The sequence below is a fragment of the Chroicocephalus ridibundus genome, chromosome 1 (genome assembly GCF_963924245.1).
Source record: "Chroicocephalus ridibundus chromosome 1, bChrRid1.1, whole genome shotgun sequence".
In the NCBI taxonomy this organism is placed as follows: Eukaryota; Metazoa; Chordata; class Aves; order Charadriiformes; family Laridae; genus Chroicocephalus; species Chroicocephalus ridibundus.
This window is the reverse complement of record NC_086284.1, coordinates 132,706,669-132,725,874: the sequence shown is the minus strand read 5'-3', so window position 1 is coordinate 132,725,874 and position 19,206 is coordinate 132,706,669. Positions and strand designations below refer to the sequence as shown.

The following is a 19,206-nucleotide window of genomic DNA, read 5'->3' as shown; positions in this document are numbered from 1 at the left end:
GGTTTTTGTGTGTGTGTGTGTGGTTGGACTCGATGATCTCAAAGGTCCTTTCCAACCATGAAGATTCTATGATTCTATGATTATCTTCCGCCTTTCAGCAGGGTAGGTTCTTAAAGCATGACAGCTGCAGGCACATCAGTTGCTCAGAATAAGGACATCCTATTAAAGCGTGGAATTTTCTGTAGAATACGGAAGTGACAGTTTTCCTGTTTTCAGATAGAGCACTCTGAAGCCCCGGGCCAGCTCCACGCATGGGGTGAGTGGCACAGCTCCTGCCTGGAAGCTGCCCTGCCAGCTCACCAGCTCTGCCGGTGCCCGCATCCCCGCATGTGCTGCGGCTGCCTGACAGCTCGGGCTGACCGGTCCCCATCCATCTCTAGGGGAGGCGCCTGCCGCCAGCTTCACGGGGGTTGGTAAAACAAATGGAAACAAGACTTTATGGACAGGGTCTGTCACAGACCACCGACTCAGGTGGAGAAAATGAGCAAGCAGCTTCTTAAACAAGTAAAAAGTTGTTGGTATTTGATATTTCAGCTTGTGAGACACAGAAAAATCCCATGGTCCCCATGCTGAAACATACTAGAGCTTTCTTAAATAGTAGATGGTAAATTCTCAATAGGAGAACTGCACTCAATGTAACCAACTCACAGTAATTCTGTGCTAGGCTTCCTGCTGTCCGGTTCAAACAAACTGATCACTGAGGTAAAAATGTTATTTTTATATACAGACACACGGAAGCACCCCCCACAAATTACATAAACCAGTTCCTCCAAAAAGGTTTATACTCTGAGTACATAAAATTAACAATTAGCAGACAACGAAAAAATAATATGTGTTAATGTGTTAATGCCATTGAAAGGCAACAAAATTAAATGGTACATAATTAAATTGTGGAGCACACCATTTATCCTCTGCAGCCACTGACCCTGCTGGCAAGAGCTGCTCAGGACAGGAGCTCAGGCTAATGGAGCCACCACAAGTTCACCGGGTTCCCCTTATCAGTCCTATGCACCACCTGGTCAGTGACTGCAGACACTATTAGTGGCTGCTGCCTCCAGGCTCAGGCGTGGAGGCTTCCTAACACTGTCCTTGTTCTCTCTGGTTGTTTCCTATCAGGAACCCCTTGAGCTGATTGCGAGAAGAGGGAGCACCATCAGAAGCACTGCTGCAAATGAGATTGACTTTAGCGGAAAGATTTTCTTCTGTCTGGTTCTCAGAAAACCACTCTCTGGAGATGCTGGAGGATGCACGTCTGTGAGGTGAACTCATTACCCCCGGGGCTGAGGAAAGCCTCCCAAAGGTAATGAGCCGCAATGCCTGATATAAAGTAGATGTGCACACATACTTGGCATTTACCTGCTATTTATGTGTTTGATTTTGGAATGAAGTGAAAAGATGTGCAAATATCAAATATACTTGACAGCCAATGCCACATAATGGTGGTCATTTCAAATACAGCCTGTTTCTTTGTAGTACCTCCTATTCCTACCCAGTCATATAACCCCCCACATACTTTCTTCATGCTGATTCCCTCCTTTAAGACAAGTATGTGTACCCAAAAGCCTAGATAAGCAGGATGCTTTACATTTTGATACAGCCATCCTTCAGCATCAGACAGAAATGAGAAGACATTCTTCCCGATCGTGAAATCCTCAACAAACACCACATTATTTTACTTAGCTATGGTATGAATATCCTGCTTTACTTTCCAAGTTGACAAGTTATAAGGGAAGGAATTAAAAATATATTTATTCTGGATCACTTTTACTGACAGAGTGAAAGCTAAATTTGTCTGAGACTTGCCCACTTCTGCCAGTATGTTCCTGAAAAGCAGCATAGCTTTGAAAGACAGAAACCTCAGAGACAGTCAGCAATCACAGGATTCCCCTAAACCAGGGTCAAACCCTGCACTCATCAACTCCAAGTAAGGTGGTTTTTGGTAAACCCAAATCAGGTACCTAAAGCAATGCAGGTCTCCCATCAATGTCAAGACATAGCCTTTTACTTTGATTTGACTGATGTTTTTGAGCTGACTGAGGCTATACAGGAAGAAAACTGCAGTTCCCACGTGCAAATGCTGACCCGACATATGCAAAATTTGTGGCACGGATAGCCTTCATCTTGGTTAGACTATCCCCAGTAAAGGAAATTACACCTGCAAACAGGGATGTGATCCTCCTCGTACTCATCTGTGTTCCTCTGATTTCAGGTATGTTTGGGTCCAAGTTTTCTGTGATGACCAGAACAGGGCAAACAGAATTTGCTACATGTTTGGCATATCTTCATTTGATAGCCTTACAAGCTAATTCTGTTATTTAAGAATGCAGTAGATATTAAAAACACATACTGAATATCACATTGGATAGCACAATCAAACATATGGTAAGGTGTAGAGTATTCATAAAGAGTCAGAAGACAAAATGCCAGAACGCCATCCATATGCCACTGGGCAGAATGCATCGAATGAATGGGTAAATGTGGCTAAGTCGTTGGTATCATTTTATCAGTTCACAAATATCTCTGCCTAATCAAAGCAGCTATCTATTATTTGCCCAGTAGCCACACATTTTTTTCCTTCATTACTCAATCTGCTTTAGTTCGATCCTATAGAAGCCTAAAACTGTGGGAAAAAAATACGGCCTGTATGGAAAATTGCTGTGGGATTGCAAAAGACGTAGAGCTTGCCAAAGAAAATGAACTCTAAAAACTGTTTTCCTTGTTTATGTGCTCTCCCCAGGCCCTCTTGTTTATGTAAGGGTTCAATATATGATCAAGTTACCTTGCGTCAGCCAGGCTATGGTAATTGTCTGTGTGTGCACTTTTGGCCCGTAATGAGTGCAAGAAAATTTAACTTAGTTTAAGTCCCTTTTACTGCAGGCAAACCTAACGCAACCTACCTTACATTCTCTCTGGGGTGGGAGCGTGCAGCTAACCCACACACAGTCATATGCTGTGTCCCAGGAGCCTGACGCTGTGTCTGAGACCCAGGACTGTGAAAGGCACCCTAAGAGCTCCGGGACAGCTTGTCTTTTTTTCTGCAAGTATATCAAATATATACAGGCACAAAAATGAAGGACTTACCTGCCATGCCTCAACCTTCTTAATGTCTGCGCAGGATCCGTTAGTGAAGAGTCCTTTCCCAGGGGTACAGGTATATATATCCTGCAAGGCATGGGCAATAGAATATACTGCCAAATACACATTATAGGATATCCGCAAGTGTGTGTAGTCCATGTACGGTGTCTCCACACTGGTGATGTTCTCATCCCCTGTGCACGGAGGTCGGAAGGCAGCTGTTCCATTTCCAGTTCCCAGTCCCTCTTCATGGCCCTTGTGGAAGGAAGTTGAAGCTGGAGAATTTTTGGACCCATCGGGGAGATAGCAGTTAAATGTCTCCTCCCAAAACTCCTTGGCAAAGCCGTTGTTGGTGGACTTCTTGGGATGCACCTTCTGCAGGAACTCACGAAAGCCAGGGATCTGTCCTGCCTTCAGAGCAAACCCAATGGTGCTGCCGATGACACGGAAGAACTCCGGCATGGCTATCAGGGAAGAGCTGGCCCAGGCCTCGCTCGCCAGCCAGATCTTGCCAGTGATGTTTCGTCTGACAATCTCTTTGATAAGGGGCTCCAGGTCCGGGCCACTGGAGAAAACAACTATCACCCTTGCCGTGGAGTTCTGGATGACCTCCACCACCTGCTGGATCTCCTCTTCGTCTGAGTACTGGGAAATGAGCTCGCTAAAATCAATACAGATGTCTCTCTCCTCTGCCTCCTCCCGAAACTTTTCAATCCCTGGCCGGCCATAGTCATCATCGGCTGCAATTGTTCCCACCCAGTTCCAGCGAAAGTACTCGATGATGTCTGCCATCGCTGTGGCCTGATGCTCATCATTGGGGATTGTGCGGAGGAAGGACTTGAACTGGTTCTTATTGCTCAAGAGACGACTGGATGAGGCGTAGCTGACCTGTGAGAGCACAGTGAACAAGCAAAACACATCATGAAGTGAACTGCCTGGGAATAAATTGCCTACATTTATCTAGCATCACTCTCAACCTGTGTAACCTCGGATGGGATGAAGAGACCGCTGAGCACCACACTGGCAACCACAAACTCTTAGCTTGTTGTTGCACATGATCCACTCTGAGAGCCTGTATGTTCTTGTAGCTGTGACTTTCTTACAGAGGCACACGTACAGGAGTAGCTGCTCAGACCTGTGAGACTGGAGCAAGCTCATGTCCACCTGTAAAGTCAAAGATCTGCGGGAGAGAGACACTGACACTAGCTTGAAGGAATGGCAAAGAGGTGAGCCAGGGGTGGCCTACATGCACCTCACCGCGCTTCCTGCCAAATACAGAAACAAGAAGAATGTATCTTTTAGATAAACGAGGGCAATGCACATAATTCAGACAAAATGCAGGCTTCCTCTGTCCTGAACCAGACATGATGCAGCGGGCTGGTATTGCCATCCCAGACCTACTCTGAAGAGCACTGTCTGTCTCTCCTTGCCTCTCACTCTGTCCCCATACTTAGGCACCATCAGACACCATATGTATGCCGTATACAATCCCTGCCAGTTGAAGTAAGAAGATTTTGATGTATATCGGTTGTCTAGACCCTGCAGAGTGTTAAGGTAATGCTGGTCAATACTACCTTAGCGATATTTCTTCATTGCTGGCCTGAATCAGCAAAGAAGCCAGCAGGCATTCCCTGCTCCATGAGCCACCATGTTTTACAGTTGAAATGGGATTTTATTTCCTTTTCTAAAGCTATCAAGAAATATTTCTTTCTTAATCAGAACAAGTGCCATATGGTCTTAAGATATTATTTGGATTTTCTACAAGTAGGAAGAAAACCATAAAACCAGAAGAGAATAGTTTAAAGATCTGGAGAACTTTTAAAACTCACTTATCTTTGCATTCTGAGATTGATATCTGAACTCTTTAGGACTCACTCTCATTTTGAAAAAGTCTTCTATAAACAGTTCATTTTGTACAAAATGGAAATTCACAGAAAACCCTATCTCTTCCTTGAATTCTGGCATTTAATGTTTCTGCAAGAAGAAAGAAAAGGAGGTCTCCTAGTGCAGTTTCAAGGGCCACAGGAGCAAATCCTCCTTTCACAGAACTCTCCCCTGGACAGGTTCCTGCCCAGTGCTACTTTTATCTCCTAAAACGTAGTGTCGTGAGGTACAGGCAACGTACGCCGTAAGGGTACACCAACACGAGATACTAAGAAACAGAGCTCAAGTCGTAACATTTTTCAGTTTCTATGTCAACGGAATGAGTAATGAGCCTTACATTAATTGTAAAATATACCTCCAACTTGTACTGAAATGCAGGGTCTATTAAGCATGGATTTGCTAACGGCCTTGTTATAAATGACAGTGATAATACGTATTCTAATACCGCCCAACAACTCCCAGTTTAAAAGCTTGCTTTCAGTTGTCATACTTCAACCACCTGGCTGAGATTTTGTTCCAGAACTGAACCTCCTGACATCTAACCATTTCAGCAACCTCTAGATAAGGCTACTGCCTCGTAGCACAAACACCATTCCCAGTTTAAAGGGAAAGTCTGGGAATTGCAAACATCTCTTTTATTCAGTCCAACCCACCAACCTTTCTCAGCTGCCCTTGTTCACCTGGTAATGCGATATGTAAATTAACAGTAAAAAATGTTTTTTATACATATATATATATGGGGTTTTTATATCTATATATATATAAAAAATATACAATGCCATAATGGTGTTTATTACATGCCACCTTCCAGTGCTACTCTGGGCAATACCTAGATAGCAAATATTGGTCTTAGCTTAAGCCATTCTTGCCCTGCTCAGAGACCAAATATCCATTTTTTCAGACTCCTTTGAGAGACTCCGACTGATAACATTAAATAGACAAGATATATTACTGTGCACCAGCCAGACAAGAATCCTTCCTTCTTCATTTGTGGTGCAGATGGGAGTTGGAGCCCTGGCTGAGATAAAGATATATCCCCTCAGGAGAGAGTGAGACTGCAGTGTGACACAATCTTGTTGCAAGGACTCCTGTGAGCTCTGGCACCTGTATTCATTTTAGAAGAGGAATTGGAAAATGTTAGGCTATACAAGGCAATGCATAAATGGATAAGGCCAAGTGCTTTTTCCTTCCAAAGTTATCTTCAGTGTCAAAATCTGAAATCAAGAGCAACAACATTAAGCTATAATACACCAGCCTCATAGTCTGCTTAGGTCTTGGCAGAGCAACAAGTTCGTTAAACAAAAGGATGGGACTGTGGATGCTGGCATTGGCCCCAGTGGAGTCATCAGACAGCAAGAAGGATGCTGCAATACAGAGCTGGCATGACTACATCACCACACAGATGACCCCAGGACACGGGGGGCATATCCACATGCTCCAACAAACCCTGTTTTGGAGGCCTTAGCCTAAGAAAGGACGGTCAGCCCAGAAGAAACCTGCACTGCACCTGATCAGCAGAAGTAACAACTTTACAGATCACCTACTTGAATGATCAGAGACACTGGGAGCCCTAAGAGTAGCTGGCAATGACTGAGCTCCACCTTAAGTGGGCTCTGTGGGAGCTGGGCATGACTAGACAGTGACCATGGTGAAGTAACATCACAACTAACCTGTCAAGGCTGGCAACTGCCAATGACTGACCTAAATTACTTGTGTTCACAGACTAAAGCACTCTAGAGGACTCTAGTCCTCCTAGACTAAGTTGTTGTTGGCTGAATGTTGTTATTGGCTGCTCGGTAAGCTTTGTGTTTGGGGATTGCAAATTGCTAGCAGGACATATTTCTACCATCAGAAAACCTCTACATTTTGTATTGTTTCTCTCCTTGAGATTGTATTGGAAATGGCAAAAATTAAACAAGCCATGGAGAGTGAACTCCCCTTGAGACCTCCCGGTGTGTAGTTAGGACACATTGGCACACAGTGGGACAGAGAAGCTGCCACAGCCACCGCACAAACCTATACTGGCCCAAAGACATTTCTGGCAAATGTGAGCCTAAAGACTTGTATTTCTGACTAAAAAAAATAATATTCTATTTGATTTGACATATAAGTTTGGAGGGAAGTAGACTGCTTTCTTTCATGTAAACTTGTTGTCCCACTTTAAAAGCCAGTGCTTCTCATCGTGTTGCCTCTCAGCCCTCCAAGCATGTATTCATATATCCAGGGCCATTGCATTTCTAAACCTTCTTTTGTTTGAAACAGAGATGGAGTGCATAAGGCAGCAGTGCAGTTCCCTGTCCTGGTCCTATAATGTACTTAAAGATCCCCTCCAAACAGCAATCCCCCCAGCTGTACCTAAACAAAAGAAGTGAAAGCATACCTGAGGTATGTAAAAGAGTCCAAGGAGATTGGCCACGGCGGTAGAGATGCCAGAGCCGGTTGCCCCCACGACTGCAATGGTAGAAGGGATATGTTCTGAGCAGTTGCAGAATTCATCCAGGTTCAAAGAGTCTATCTTGTTTTGGGCCACAAAACTCAGTGTGGCCTCGAGGGCTTTCGAGACTGTATTGCAAGTGTCAAATATCCTGTATCCTAGCGTCATGTTGGGAAGGAGAGTTGGGCTACTGTTTATTTCTTCTATGGCAAAGATCATAGCCTGGAGCCAGCGGAAGCCTCGGAAATTATACCTGGGGGAGCAAAAATAAAAATAAAATAGAGTGAGAAGAAGGGAAACAGAGAGGAGACTAGGACTGAGACAAAGACTGAGTGAAGAATTCCAGATACAAAAGGCAAAAGCAACTTATATGATTTCTTGCATCCTACTAAATTTGGAAAGATTTGCTTTTGTGTTCAGTGGTTACCGAAGAGGCATGTATATGCTACAAGATTTTGTTCTGGTTTTCAGCTTTTCAGTTTGGGAGCTCACTTCAGAGGTTGTGAGGATGAGCTGAACTTTTCTAAGTGCACTGGAGTCTGGGAAAGTTGAAAGAGAGCATGCCTGGGGCGTTGGCTCTGGCCTGTCCCTTCTGCTCAGTACCCTAAACCTGGATCTTGTCGTTCCTGATCAAATTCTCTGACACAAAGCTACACCTACTAGGTTCCCTTCCAGGCTTCTCTGACATGTTTCTGAATGCAGATGGCAGTGTCTGCTCAGCCTGTGCTGAGCGCGATGCTGCCAGGGACTTTGGCTCAGGGATACTCAGCCTTTCAGCTCCTCCTTGCTTGAGGCAGGCAGAGTGAGCTGAGACACGGCACCGGCGTGCCCCTCGATGCAAAGGCGCCTGGTAGCTCTGCTCAGGGAAATCTGGCCTCACATCACAAACGTCACGCTGTGAGAGAAGGCACAGTCAACCTGTTTATATCAGAGAACAGAGACATCCTGTCAATGTAAATCCTTGCTTCCGAAATTGTTAATTAGATACTTCAGTGTTTTCATTAAAGGAATAACTTTTCTCTTTATTATAGTGTTTTCACACATTTGCTTTAGACATGGGCTGAAAAGATGCCATGAGAGCTGGCCTGTGAAGTTGATAGAGTGGCTTTTGAAGCCTCCTCAGTTCTCTGAAATAGAGCAGCTGAGTTTTCTGACTCTCTTTTAGCCATGCATGGAGCTAACCCAGAGTTGGGGAGTGGTGGCAAGAGCATGTTGCAGGACCTGGGAGTCCCTGTTTAGAGCACCGCCAGGGCCAGCAGTGAAAGAAGCTGATGCGGGGTGAGTGACTGCTTATCCAAAAAAGAGAGAAGCTTTTTTGTGTGAAGCAGCAGGAAGAAAGTCGATTTGATATGTGTTATTCTCAAGTTTTACCTACTGTGTTTTCCCCTGTAAAGCTGCAAAAGCATCCAGTTGTGTGCCTGAGAAGCTACCGTGTTTTAGGGTAATTCAGCTGGAATGGCAGAACCTTTCATGAGCTGAAACCTGCCTTTCCTTGTAACGCACCATATCGGTCAGGATAGCAGTTTGCAGTTTTGTCTTGAGTTGTGGCTGCAAATGGGAAAGTGCCAAAGCTGCTGTGCTTGAGATCCATTGGAAAAACTGACAGGCCCCAGAACTGGAAAAGCCTGGGGAAACAGCCTGCCCAAGAACAGATTCTATATGAAATGGTACATTTTAGGTTTCACATGAGTGCCACTGTGAAACATTTTGAGAGCTATTTCTGTTACACAGGTGAAGACTTTTAAAGATAAGCGTAATAAAATCATGCACTTCCAATCTCTGAGATATACGACCTGAACATTTTTTAATTGCTGGATTAAATGGTTTGCTTCCAAAGCTCATGTTAGGTATGCCTGACTTTTTTAACGCTGAATGAACATAGCCACATTACTTCCATTTTAAGAGTTTTATCTGATTTATCTGGGATCAGATGTTCTAAAGATATCACATCTAAGGTTTATCTTGAAGTCCTCAAAACTTAATTTATTCAACTTCATTTTACCTGCTCCAGACATTTTTGGCCAACTTCCAATTGAGGTTCTGCTCTGAGATTGTATCTCAAAGACTAGACAGCACGGTTTCATTACAAATCTCTTCAAGTCAAAAAGTTTGAGGCCAATAAAAATCCTTAGTTATAATTTATGACCAAAGGGACAGCTACCTATTTTAAGATCACTCTTAAGAAAATGGACAGCATTTAGAACGCATGAGTGTGGGTTACAGTTAGAAGTAATTTGGTCATTTAGATTATTTTTTGCTCTAGTTGCAAACCACTAAGGAGTGAGATGCAATGGAAGAGCTCTGAAATAAAAGGAGAAGTCTCCAGTGAAGGAGGCAGTGAGTGTTGTGCACAGAAAAAGATGGGTCTGTCACACCACGCGGCCAGTGTGGTCAGTAATGCTTGCTGGGGTGAATGGCAGCAAAGAGGGGTCTTGTGACACTTCTTTTTAAAAACCTAAATGTCTTTACAGATGTTTTTAATTAAAATGAAAATAGGATTTGAAGCAAGGAACTATATACAGGCTTCTCATGTAAAAGAGAAAAATATGAAAGCATTTTCTATATTTAAAGGGAAGACTGCTGAGAAGCTGGGAAGTTCAAAGGTACCACTATACCACTGTGAAAGCTGCACGCATTTGAGTATGTGTAAAAGTAAATTTAAGCCTGCTCACATTAAATTATGCAGGTGGAGTATGACATGGAATTATTTTGCCTGCTTGACAGCAATTTGGCTTAATTTTTTTTTTAATGCAGCAAAGGGGTATCTTCAAAAGCAGAACTGGACTGTCTTCTCCCTGACTTCAGAGAACGTGCTTGCCATTTAATTCAGTAGATGCAGATCAGCAGAAGAGGATCCGATGGGATGGACACTAAAACTCCTCAATCTGTCTTCTCTAATACCTGATAGAGCTTCAGACAAGGTCTCATTTTGTTAACTGATACAGCGTTGTATCAGTACTGTACTAGAGCTAACACGGTTAGATGGTTCTGGTCGGATGAAAGCAGTGCCACTAAACTGGTCTAAATGAAGTAAGATTTTATGATTCCATCCATCCCTGTGAATGGAAATTGTTTGGATAAATTCTCTCCCACCATACTGTAAGGCCCCAGCAAGGGGCTGCAGAGAGGCTCCTCTTGGCTTGCTGTGTACATGAGTGATGGGTAAGAGCAGCCTTTGAACCTGGCAGCAGGTTACACTGATCCAGCTGAGCTCCTGTGTGATGCTGCTGCTGTGATTAATATGACTGCGTGTCAACCATGCACAACATTTGACCAGTAATTTCCGTGAAGGAACTGCAAAGGATTTGCTAACAGAAGCAAACTTTTCATTAGATTTCCAGAAGCTTTAAATAACCACTGACATTTTCTTGGTGGAAAATAAGCAGCCTTCGAAACTTATTTTCTGCCATATTACTTTACAGGTATGTTGGCATAGTCTCGTATTTTAACATTTCTGAGACATGGTGCTATGAAAAGTGGTCATTAAGTTCTAAATGAGAGTTTAATGTAAAAAATCCAGTGCCCAAAGGTGCAGATAGGAATTTTTATTTACACTCATCTCTAAATATTTCCTCTCTCATGCCTGCTCTCCCACGTGTCAGAGTATGCAACCTACTGATCTTTCTATTCCCAGGTAGAAGCACAAACAGGGAAAGAGAAATCAGGAACGATTCCTCCACAAATCCTCATCCTAATCTTCACGTCTCCAGGGGACAGATTATCTTTGCAGCAGCCCAGTTTGCTAGACAGCAAACTCACAAGATCTCAATGATTCCTGTAGGTTTCTTTCTAGTTGGTATGAAAGTGACTATCCAGGGGTGCTCAGGGTGGCTTAAATGTCTCAGTCACTGTTACAAAGTAAGGGTATATAATTTAGGGGGCATAAGCTCACTGCATGGTTTAAGCTCCCTGTAGCTCCATCCCCTGTTTGTCTGTTTGTTTCTTTGTCTGGTTTGATTTGAACAGCTCACGCTGTCTGGATCCAGCAGGGAAGCTAGTCCTGATTCCCGTTAGTCTCCATAGCGGAACAACTCACAGCCTTCTGTGAATTCATGACCTTCATTTATCAAAACTAAACTAAAAGCTAAACTAAATAGAACATGACGGAAAAGAAGAAAGTAATGTGAAAGCTGTAAATACAGCTTTTCCTTACCCTCCCATATCTGACAGGTACTTTTATTTAAGAATGGTGGCAAAGCCTGCATATGCCTCTCGGCTCACCCCAGCACTCTTCTTTCTCTAGTGGTTGTATGCACATACTAATGTCTCTGTTCTCTCTAGATTTCCAGTACATTAATTACATGTTATTGCTGCTACTACCACTGCTATTACTAAGCTATGCAGAGGGGAGACCTTCAGTTGTTTGTTGGATTCCTGCAGTCAGTAGGTATAACGAGTTGCTTACCGCTCTTACAGGCTAGGGATATGGGTAAGGGTAATTGTGCAGACCAAAGAAAATTAAAAATTAAAAAATTAAAATTCAGAAGGTGGGTGTAAGAGAAAGAGGAAAAGGAAGTAATTTGGTCATAGGGAGGAAGTTCTAAATATCATGTTATGCATTTATCTCTCCAGTGGGATCAGCAAATACATCCACAAGGAGCAGAATTAAAATTCTCTTTTCTCTCAGACGGACAGACAGACTCAGTGAGCTAAAGTGCTCCGGAGCCATGCTGTGTGAAGTCCTGCACTATGACATGGGGATGATGTCTCACCACAGTTCCACAGCCTGAAAGCTATGTGTCACAGTATGGGGCCTTGGCTAGATAGCTGATCAGAATATGGGGAATATGCATTAAAAATGATGACCCAGTGACACCATATTGTCAACGCTGTATCTCAGCTCAGTAAAGATATGACCTCACTGCAAAGAGTTCATTACAGTAGGAGGAATCTACGGGTACCGCCCATCTGTGCAATAACACTAACAATAACGCTAATGATACTACCACCACCACTACTGCTAATCTACCTGAAATCAAGAAAGAACAGAGAAATCAGGTTATGAATAGACCTCTGTGGGCGCTGACAGGGAATGGGGGTCAAGGTCTGCTTGTGCTGTTCTCAGCCTCTGCCTCCACGGCGCACATCAGATAGGCATCTGCAAATGTTATAAGGGAAGTTGCTGGAACAGCACACATGAAGGTACACAAAGACAGAAGGTGTATTTATATCAAATGCGGGATACTTGATTGCTTAAACAATAAGGCCTGTCAGTATTTCTGAAACACAGGAAACAAAATTGCTCTCACTTCCCATACTCCTACCTGACATTTGGTGGGGCAAAATCATGAGTAAGTTTTCACTTTGGACTCTCAAACTCAGTGCTTAAAGTGTGAAGATACATTTTCAGGAGAATCAGCACAAAAAGAATGGAGACCAGATGAACAGACCATTACTGTTCCCTTTTCTTTTCACTGCTGAGTTATGTGTATAGTTTTCCAAGTAATCATGTGCAAGATATGCACAGTAGGTTCAGGCCAGTACGTATGCTGAGCTGAGGAGAAAGGTTCCATGCCACAACAGTGTGAAAACTGAAAAAGTGGAGATAAAACTGTCCCACCCATTTTGAGAAGCCCTGTTTGGGAGCATAGGTATGGCACTGAACACAGCTAAATGTGTAGAAAGAGGTCCAAACAGCAGAGATCAGATTGAATGGTCCTCAAAAGAATTATCTTAAACTTTTTGATACTGAACTCCAGAATAAACAGGGGCAAACCACCTGCACAGTTCAGTGGGACCCCTAGGTGTTTCTTGGTCCCAAAGCAAGGAGCTTTTCATATGGTCTGATGCCTTGTTGCTGTTGCCGCCTAATGGAGGAGTATGAGGAAAGAGAGAGGATGCATGCATACTCCTAAAGTGACCTGGGTCTAATTTTCTTATGTGATATGAGACACGTTTTCCTATGTAATAAAGGGATTAAAAGCTGTAGACAGCCATCTAAAAAGGGAATAAAGCAGATTTGCCTCAGCTTTGAAAAGATAAAGAAGTGCTAGAGAAGGCTCAGAGAAAGGCAACAAGGGCAGCCAAAGGTATGGAACAGATTTTGCACCTTTGGTTTGACCAGGTACAGCCATGCTTATGGTCCTCTAGTGGATTTCCCATTCTATAACAGTTTTTGACATGACAAGACTGGGGAGATTTTACTTTGGAAAAAAACTAGAGCCTATCTTTTTTTTTTTTTTTTCCTTCTCTGCAGAAAATATGAGTTCACTCATTCCAGACTAGCCACCTGCACAAAACTGAGGAAACTCAAATGGGATAAAAAAAGACTTGAAGAGTGTATCGGGCTCTTAGAGTCAGCATGCACAACCCTGCCCCAAGCTACTACCTAATCACAGAGTCCAAAACCAAAAAGGACCACTATGGTTGTGTTGTGAGATCTCTAAACAAATCCAGTAAGAGGAATTTTCTGACTTAAATTCTGCTTAAAACAGAAAAATCGTTTCAGGAAAAATACCTGCTCTCAATTTAACAGGTACCAATAAGAAGGAAAACACCATAGCACATAAATTGTCACATGGATTAATTATCTTCATCAAGAAAATCTGATGACCAGTCTCAAAAAGTCTTCCCAACCCAATCTCTTTTGAATTAAATCTTCCCTGGAAATGGACTTTTTCTGGTAAAGACACGTGCAACAAAGGAGCTTGCAGTCATTTCTGGTCCAGTCATCCCCTTCTTCCTATTCAGTTGCCACTACCTTTGCAGATAGATCTCTGCCTTTCATTAAGTGTTCTCTCTCCATTTGCATTATGCTATCAAGTCACAATTTATTCAGCTGCTTGAAGGAATGCAGCAAAGTGGCACAAATGCTTCTTCAGTCAACTCCTCTCATTTGCACCTGCAACTCCTCGGTGCAGGGGTAAGAGGAACACAGATTTTACCCAGGCAGATTTCAGGTGGAGGACGCCTTTTAGCAGATCAAATGCCACCTAGAAGGATCTCCCATTGTGTCCTTAAAACGGCTGGTCTGGCTTTTCAGGATTGGCCTGTTGTTGGCAGTGCTACCCCATTAACAAATCTTTTGGCAACCACACATTTGTAGTACTCCTAGGGGAACGTTCTCCTGTGATCTGTTCCAATAATGTGACCATGTCAAGGAAGTCACTGAGGCTGACGCAACACTGACAGAAATGAAAACTATGTTCAGTTTGCAAATATCTGCACTGTCCTATCTGCCACTTGGAGCAGGTGAAGAAGACACCAGAGATTAAAACATCCACCTCTTTTCAGCATTCCACTTCTAAAATGCTGCATCTTGGAGAGAAAGAAATGCTGAAAATCTGGCAAAGCACCTTGCTCCATGAGGCAGACATTTCACATACATTTAGTTCATGACTTGCTTGTGCATGCACAGAATAAGCCAAAAGAAACCCTGCTTAATTACACTTCTTTCTCTGTGCTTGCTATGAGACCATCTGGGGATGATCTCATAACCTAGATGGATGTGTCCTGCTCAGTGTCTCAGCAGGAAACTGCACCTGGAAGCTGTAAGCATAGCAGGAATCCTGTCAGCCATTCTTCATTTCCATCTACAACAAAACTGTACCAGATCCCCAGTCTAGGACGAGAGGTCCAAATAATTCCAGGTACACAATTTTTCACGTATGATTACAGAAGAGGTCCTATAACACCGACTTGTTTTCCCATGCATGGTCATGACAAAATTCCACATCAATTTCTTATATTTTGTTTATATGACATTTCAGATGCAATCAGTTTCTGTCACACTTACTTTATGTATATTATGTGCAAGATCGTAAGGTTAAAAGTTCCCCATGTTTCATCATAAAAATGGCTGCACTTCAATAATAAGATACTTTGTTTTCACGTGCATTTCTCTCTCCAGGGTTAACTGCCAAAGACTTAAGACAAAACCTATATGCACTGTTTACACAGAAAAAAGGACTTTGGGCGTCAAAAGCCTGGGTAAGGAGTTCAAGTCTGGGACTTTGTAAAGGTCCTGAAAAGACGTCTCTGTGTTCAGTGGGATTTTTCAAAAGCAGTGACCTATCCCACTTTCCCCTATTCACTTGTTTAGGCAGCTAAACAGTTTGTAAAGTCTTAGAAGATGAGAGGCAGAACTGGAAAAAAAAAACCCAAAATTTGATTCTAAGCTATTTTGCTGTGCATTACTGTAATCAAATAAACTTAAGGTTTTTTTGTGGGTTATTTTCCATCCTTGGATGGAAATGGGTTATTTTCCATCCTTCTGCTAGGAAAGCTAATTTTCAGATACGATTCAAATGTCCACCATGAATGGCCAGATAGATTCATGTTTTGGCAGCTTTGGGTAATACAAGGATCGCCCTCTTTCACTGTCAAAATATTATTTATGATACAGTTTAACATATGCATTTCCTGTCTTTACATGCCTGTTTCATTCTCTTATTTACACCATACTTTCCCATTGCCTCTACAAGCATCAGATTACAGACTGTATTTACACAGTGTATAGCACCTCACCTGTAGCCAAGAAAGGGCAAGACTCCCCCATCAAAACTTTTTTTTTTTTTCATGGCTTACCTTATACACTCCACTGATTCTGGTCTTGATTTTAGATCCTGGTCTTTAGCAGCCACTCCAAAATGAATGGGGAACAGCCCTCCGAGAATAATGTCTCCCTTCTTCTGTGCCCGTTGGTTTGGCCCATAGGCAGCTGTGTTCCAGGTAAATAGCAAAAGAATCAAGCAGCAGCTATATAAAGTCATTGTTCCTCTTTTCACCAGGGGGTTATAGGACGCAAAATTGGAAAAGGTGATGTAAGAAAGCTGATGTTGTAATGTCTAAGCTTTTCCTTTCCTTAATACAGCACAGAGAGGATTTGGGACACATGTCTGCAGGAGGATAAGCAACAGGGTGGGAGCCACAGTGCTGGTGTTTCTCCTTCTGTCTTCTCCATTGCAAAACAACAATTCAGCAGTCCTTCTTTCTTCATAACCAAAGCATTATGGAGAGCCCATCTCTGAGAACTGCAAAAGAAAGACATGAAAAGTGATCCCAGCTACACACCAGGACCTCATGCTGCCACAGCAGTTCTGCACTGTCCCATCAACTTCATTGTCCCATCAACTCCATGGCCATCCACACTCAACAACTTGCACAGGACACATACCAACTTTGACAGAGTAAGTCAGACACCTCAGTAATGCCAGGCACTCCTCCACAAACAAATGTCATGGATTCTCTTGGATGCCCAATTCTCTATCACATGTGTAAGGTGGGTGTCTTCCCACCATCTTCCTATGGTTCTGCATGACTCTGGTCACAGGAGACCCTGTGAAACTTGTGATCACACCTCCATGAACAGAGCACACTATGAAAGACTCGGATGGGCAAGTGGGGAATAAGGAAGAATTAAATGCAGAAGGAATCAAACCTTTCTCTTAAGAAAAGAACTACGATAATCTTTTAGTGTTGGTCCATCCCCTCCTTTCTGATGATAATTCCTAACTCTCTGGTTTGAACTTATCATGGCTAAAACTGAAACAAGGTCACAAGAAAGACTTCTTCCACATTCAAAGCGAGGATGACTTCCAGGGAAGCATTTGAAATCAAGATACTTCTCCATAATGAATCACGAAGGCTTGAAAGGTTCGGTCATCGTGTCATTGCAAGCTTAGCTGTTGGGCTTTTAAGTGTGCATCCTGGGGATGAGAAATATTGCAGCTTCTCAGTGCTCAATACATTTTCCTTGCAGCATGTCTACAGGCCTGCCAAATGAAGAACTAACTTAATTAAGGCGTATGAAAATAGCTATTGCTATGGGGGAGGAGGTAGCACAAAAAAAAATTCATAATAAACATCTCTTCAGCCTATTAGGAATATGTCTAAAAGCTAGTAGGAAAATCTGAAGTTAGTCAAATTCAGAATAGAAGCTAGGCATACATTGCTAATCCTGAGGACAGTTAATTTCTGAAGCAAGCCACCAAGAGTTTTCAAGTGCTGAGAACCAGTTTAAGGGGATGACTTATTATGCACTAAATGTACCTAGTCAGATTTGACCTCTACCTAGGTCAAAAAAGGAGCTATTGCAGGGCAACACTGTGATCATGGGGGTTCTTCCAGTAGCCAGCCCAAATGATTATGCGTACTGTATGACCACCAAGCATTTGGAAATATTTCACACATTTTTGCTAAAAAGAAGGTCCAGACGCAGCAGTCAATGGGAGAAGAGAGACAAAGCTCACATCATTCTCATACCTCTGCGGCCAACACACTTAAGACAGCTGGGCATAGGCTGCACTTCTCAGTGGTGGGTCCACTCTAAACTATTCTTTGGTCCTGGCTTAAACACGCACATTCTTATTGGCAAGGGCAATCAAATCTTTGGCTACAGGTCAAAATATGTCCAGGCAAACAATTTTATACCAGAAAATGTGGAGTCAAGCTCAAAGAGTTTATAGGAACATACTGTTTTTCATATGAAAAAACAGGTATTTTATGTTTCCAGCATCCAAGTGACTCAATCCAAAGTCAGGAACTCCCATTTTGACAAACTTGACAGCTAGATCGCTACTGCTGGGTGGGGATTTCAACACTACCCTCAAAATCTGAAACATGGACATGATATATCCAACTGCTGCTGACACTGTCAGTCAGAGAACACTTTGGGACATACCTCTGGCAAGCAACTGGAGTTATGTCACACTGCTCTAGCCAGGATGCAATATAGTCTATCACTTGTGAGCACGTTGTCTTACCATCTGACTTTTACTGACAAGCCTCTAGTATTGGCATGTGGCCCCTTGACACCAGGATGACAGAATTTTAACCAGAGCCAGGACTGGCAGGTGACAGAGCATTGCAACAAGTGAGTGTGTGGAAAACTGTCCCTGAGCTTTTGGGTTCACATTTCCCCTGGCAGGTGGACAGTGGCTGTTGCTTCTTTGATGCCCAACATAAAAAGGAAGGAAACACTTTGCCACATTTTCAGGTAGGGAAAGATCGTCTTCCTTCCACGACTTATGGATTCAAAAAAGATATGAAAAAGCATATAAGATATTTTCTAGTCTGATGTTCTCTCTCTCCTCTTGGCTGAGGCTAAGTCTGCCAGGTCCTATGGGATAAACTACTAAAATGCAAACAATCATTGCAGTCAGCTGCAGACTCTTTCCACTCCATCCTGGTTCATGAAGCCCTTCTGCTATCTGATGCCCCATAGAAATATCTACAATCATCTCCAGAATCGGTGTCTAGTGGCAGGAAGAAAGATATGTGGTTGGCCTGCTGCAGAAGAGGACTTTACACCGTGACCCGCTGCCTTGACACATATCTAGCCTTCCTGTGTGTACAGCCAGAGAGCTGGTGAATGTGCAGCAAGCTCAGTGCTTCAGGAGTGCATCAAGTTTATTGCAGATGGGAAGGTCAAGTAGACCACGCATGCTCTCTACATCTGCTCACAGCCCACTCCTTGCCCAAGTGAGAGGACCACTGAGGAACATCTCCACCTACGTGGAGAACCATGGCCAGAACACGCATGCTGTTACTCTGCCTGGCCTGCTCAGATCATGACATGTAGCCAAACTGTTCTACTATTGTTAATCTGTTCCTTGCTGCCATCTTTCCAATACTGGGTGAGCTGATAGCATGGGGTCCCTGAGAAAAAAAGTGGTCTGCTCCCCAGCTGAACCACTTCACCTGTTTTGCAATCTGCTCTTCAACAACATCCAAGAGTGGGTAAGGCCCTCATGAATTGCTCTGGAGCTTGCAAATGGTCTGTGAGAGACTGAGGCTGACAAGTGAGGTCCACCACATGAGCTCTGGTCCAGCCGGTTCCAGTGTGAGTGACACAGCCCAGTGGAGCAGGGTGC

General features: G+C 43.2%; 1 protein-coding gene across 3 annotated transcripts in view; it reads right to left on the bottom strand.

The window, feature by feature from the left end:
* CASR (calcium sensing receptor) overlaps positions 1-19,206 on the bottom strand; it is an 81,479-nt gene that overhangs the window by 28,352 nt on the left and 33,921 nt on the right. For all 3 annotated transcript variants that reach the window (XM_063353019.1, XM_063353009.1, XM_063353000.1), the window contains exons 2-4: positions 15,920-16,365; positions 7,340-7,646; positions 3,082-3,963 (exon numbers count right to left, since the gene is read on the bottom strand). In XM_063353019.1, coding sequence (XP_063209089.1) covers positions 3,082-3,963; positions 7,340-7,646; positions 15,920-16,104 — 1,374 coding nt within the window. In that variant the 5' untranslated portion in view covers positions 16,105-16,365. The remainder of the gene's footprint in view (positions 1-3,081; positions 3,964-7,339; positions 7,647-15,919; positions 16,366-19,206) is intronic.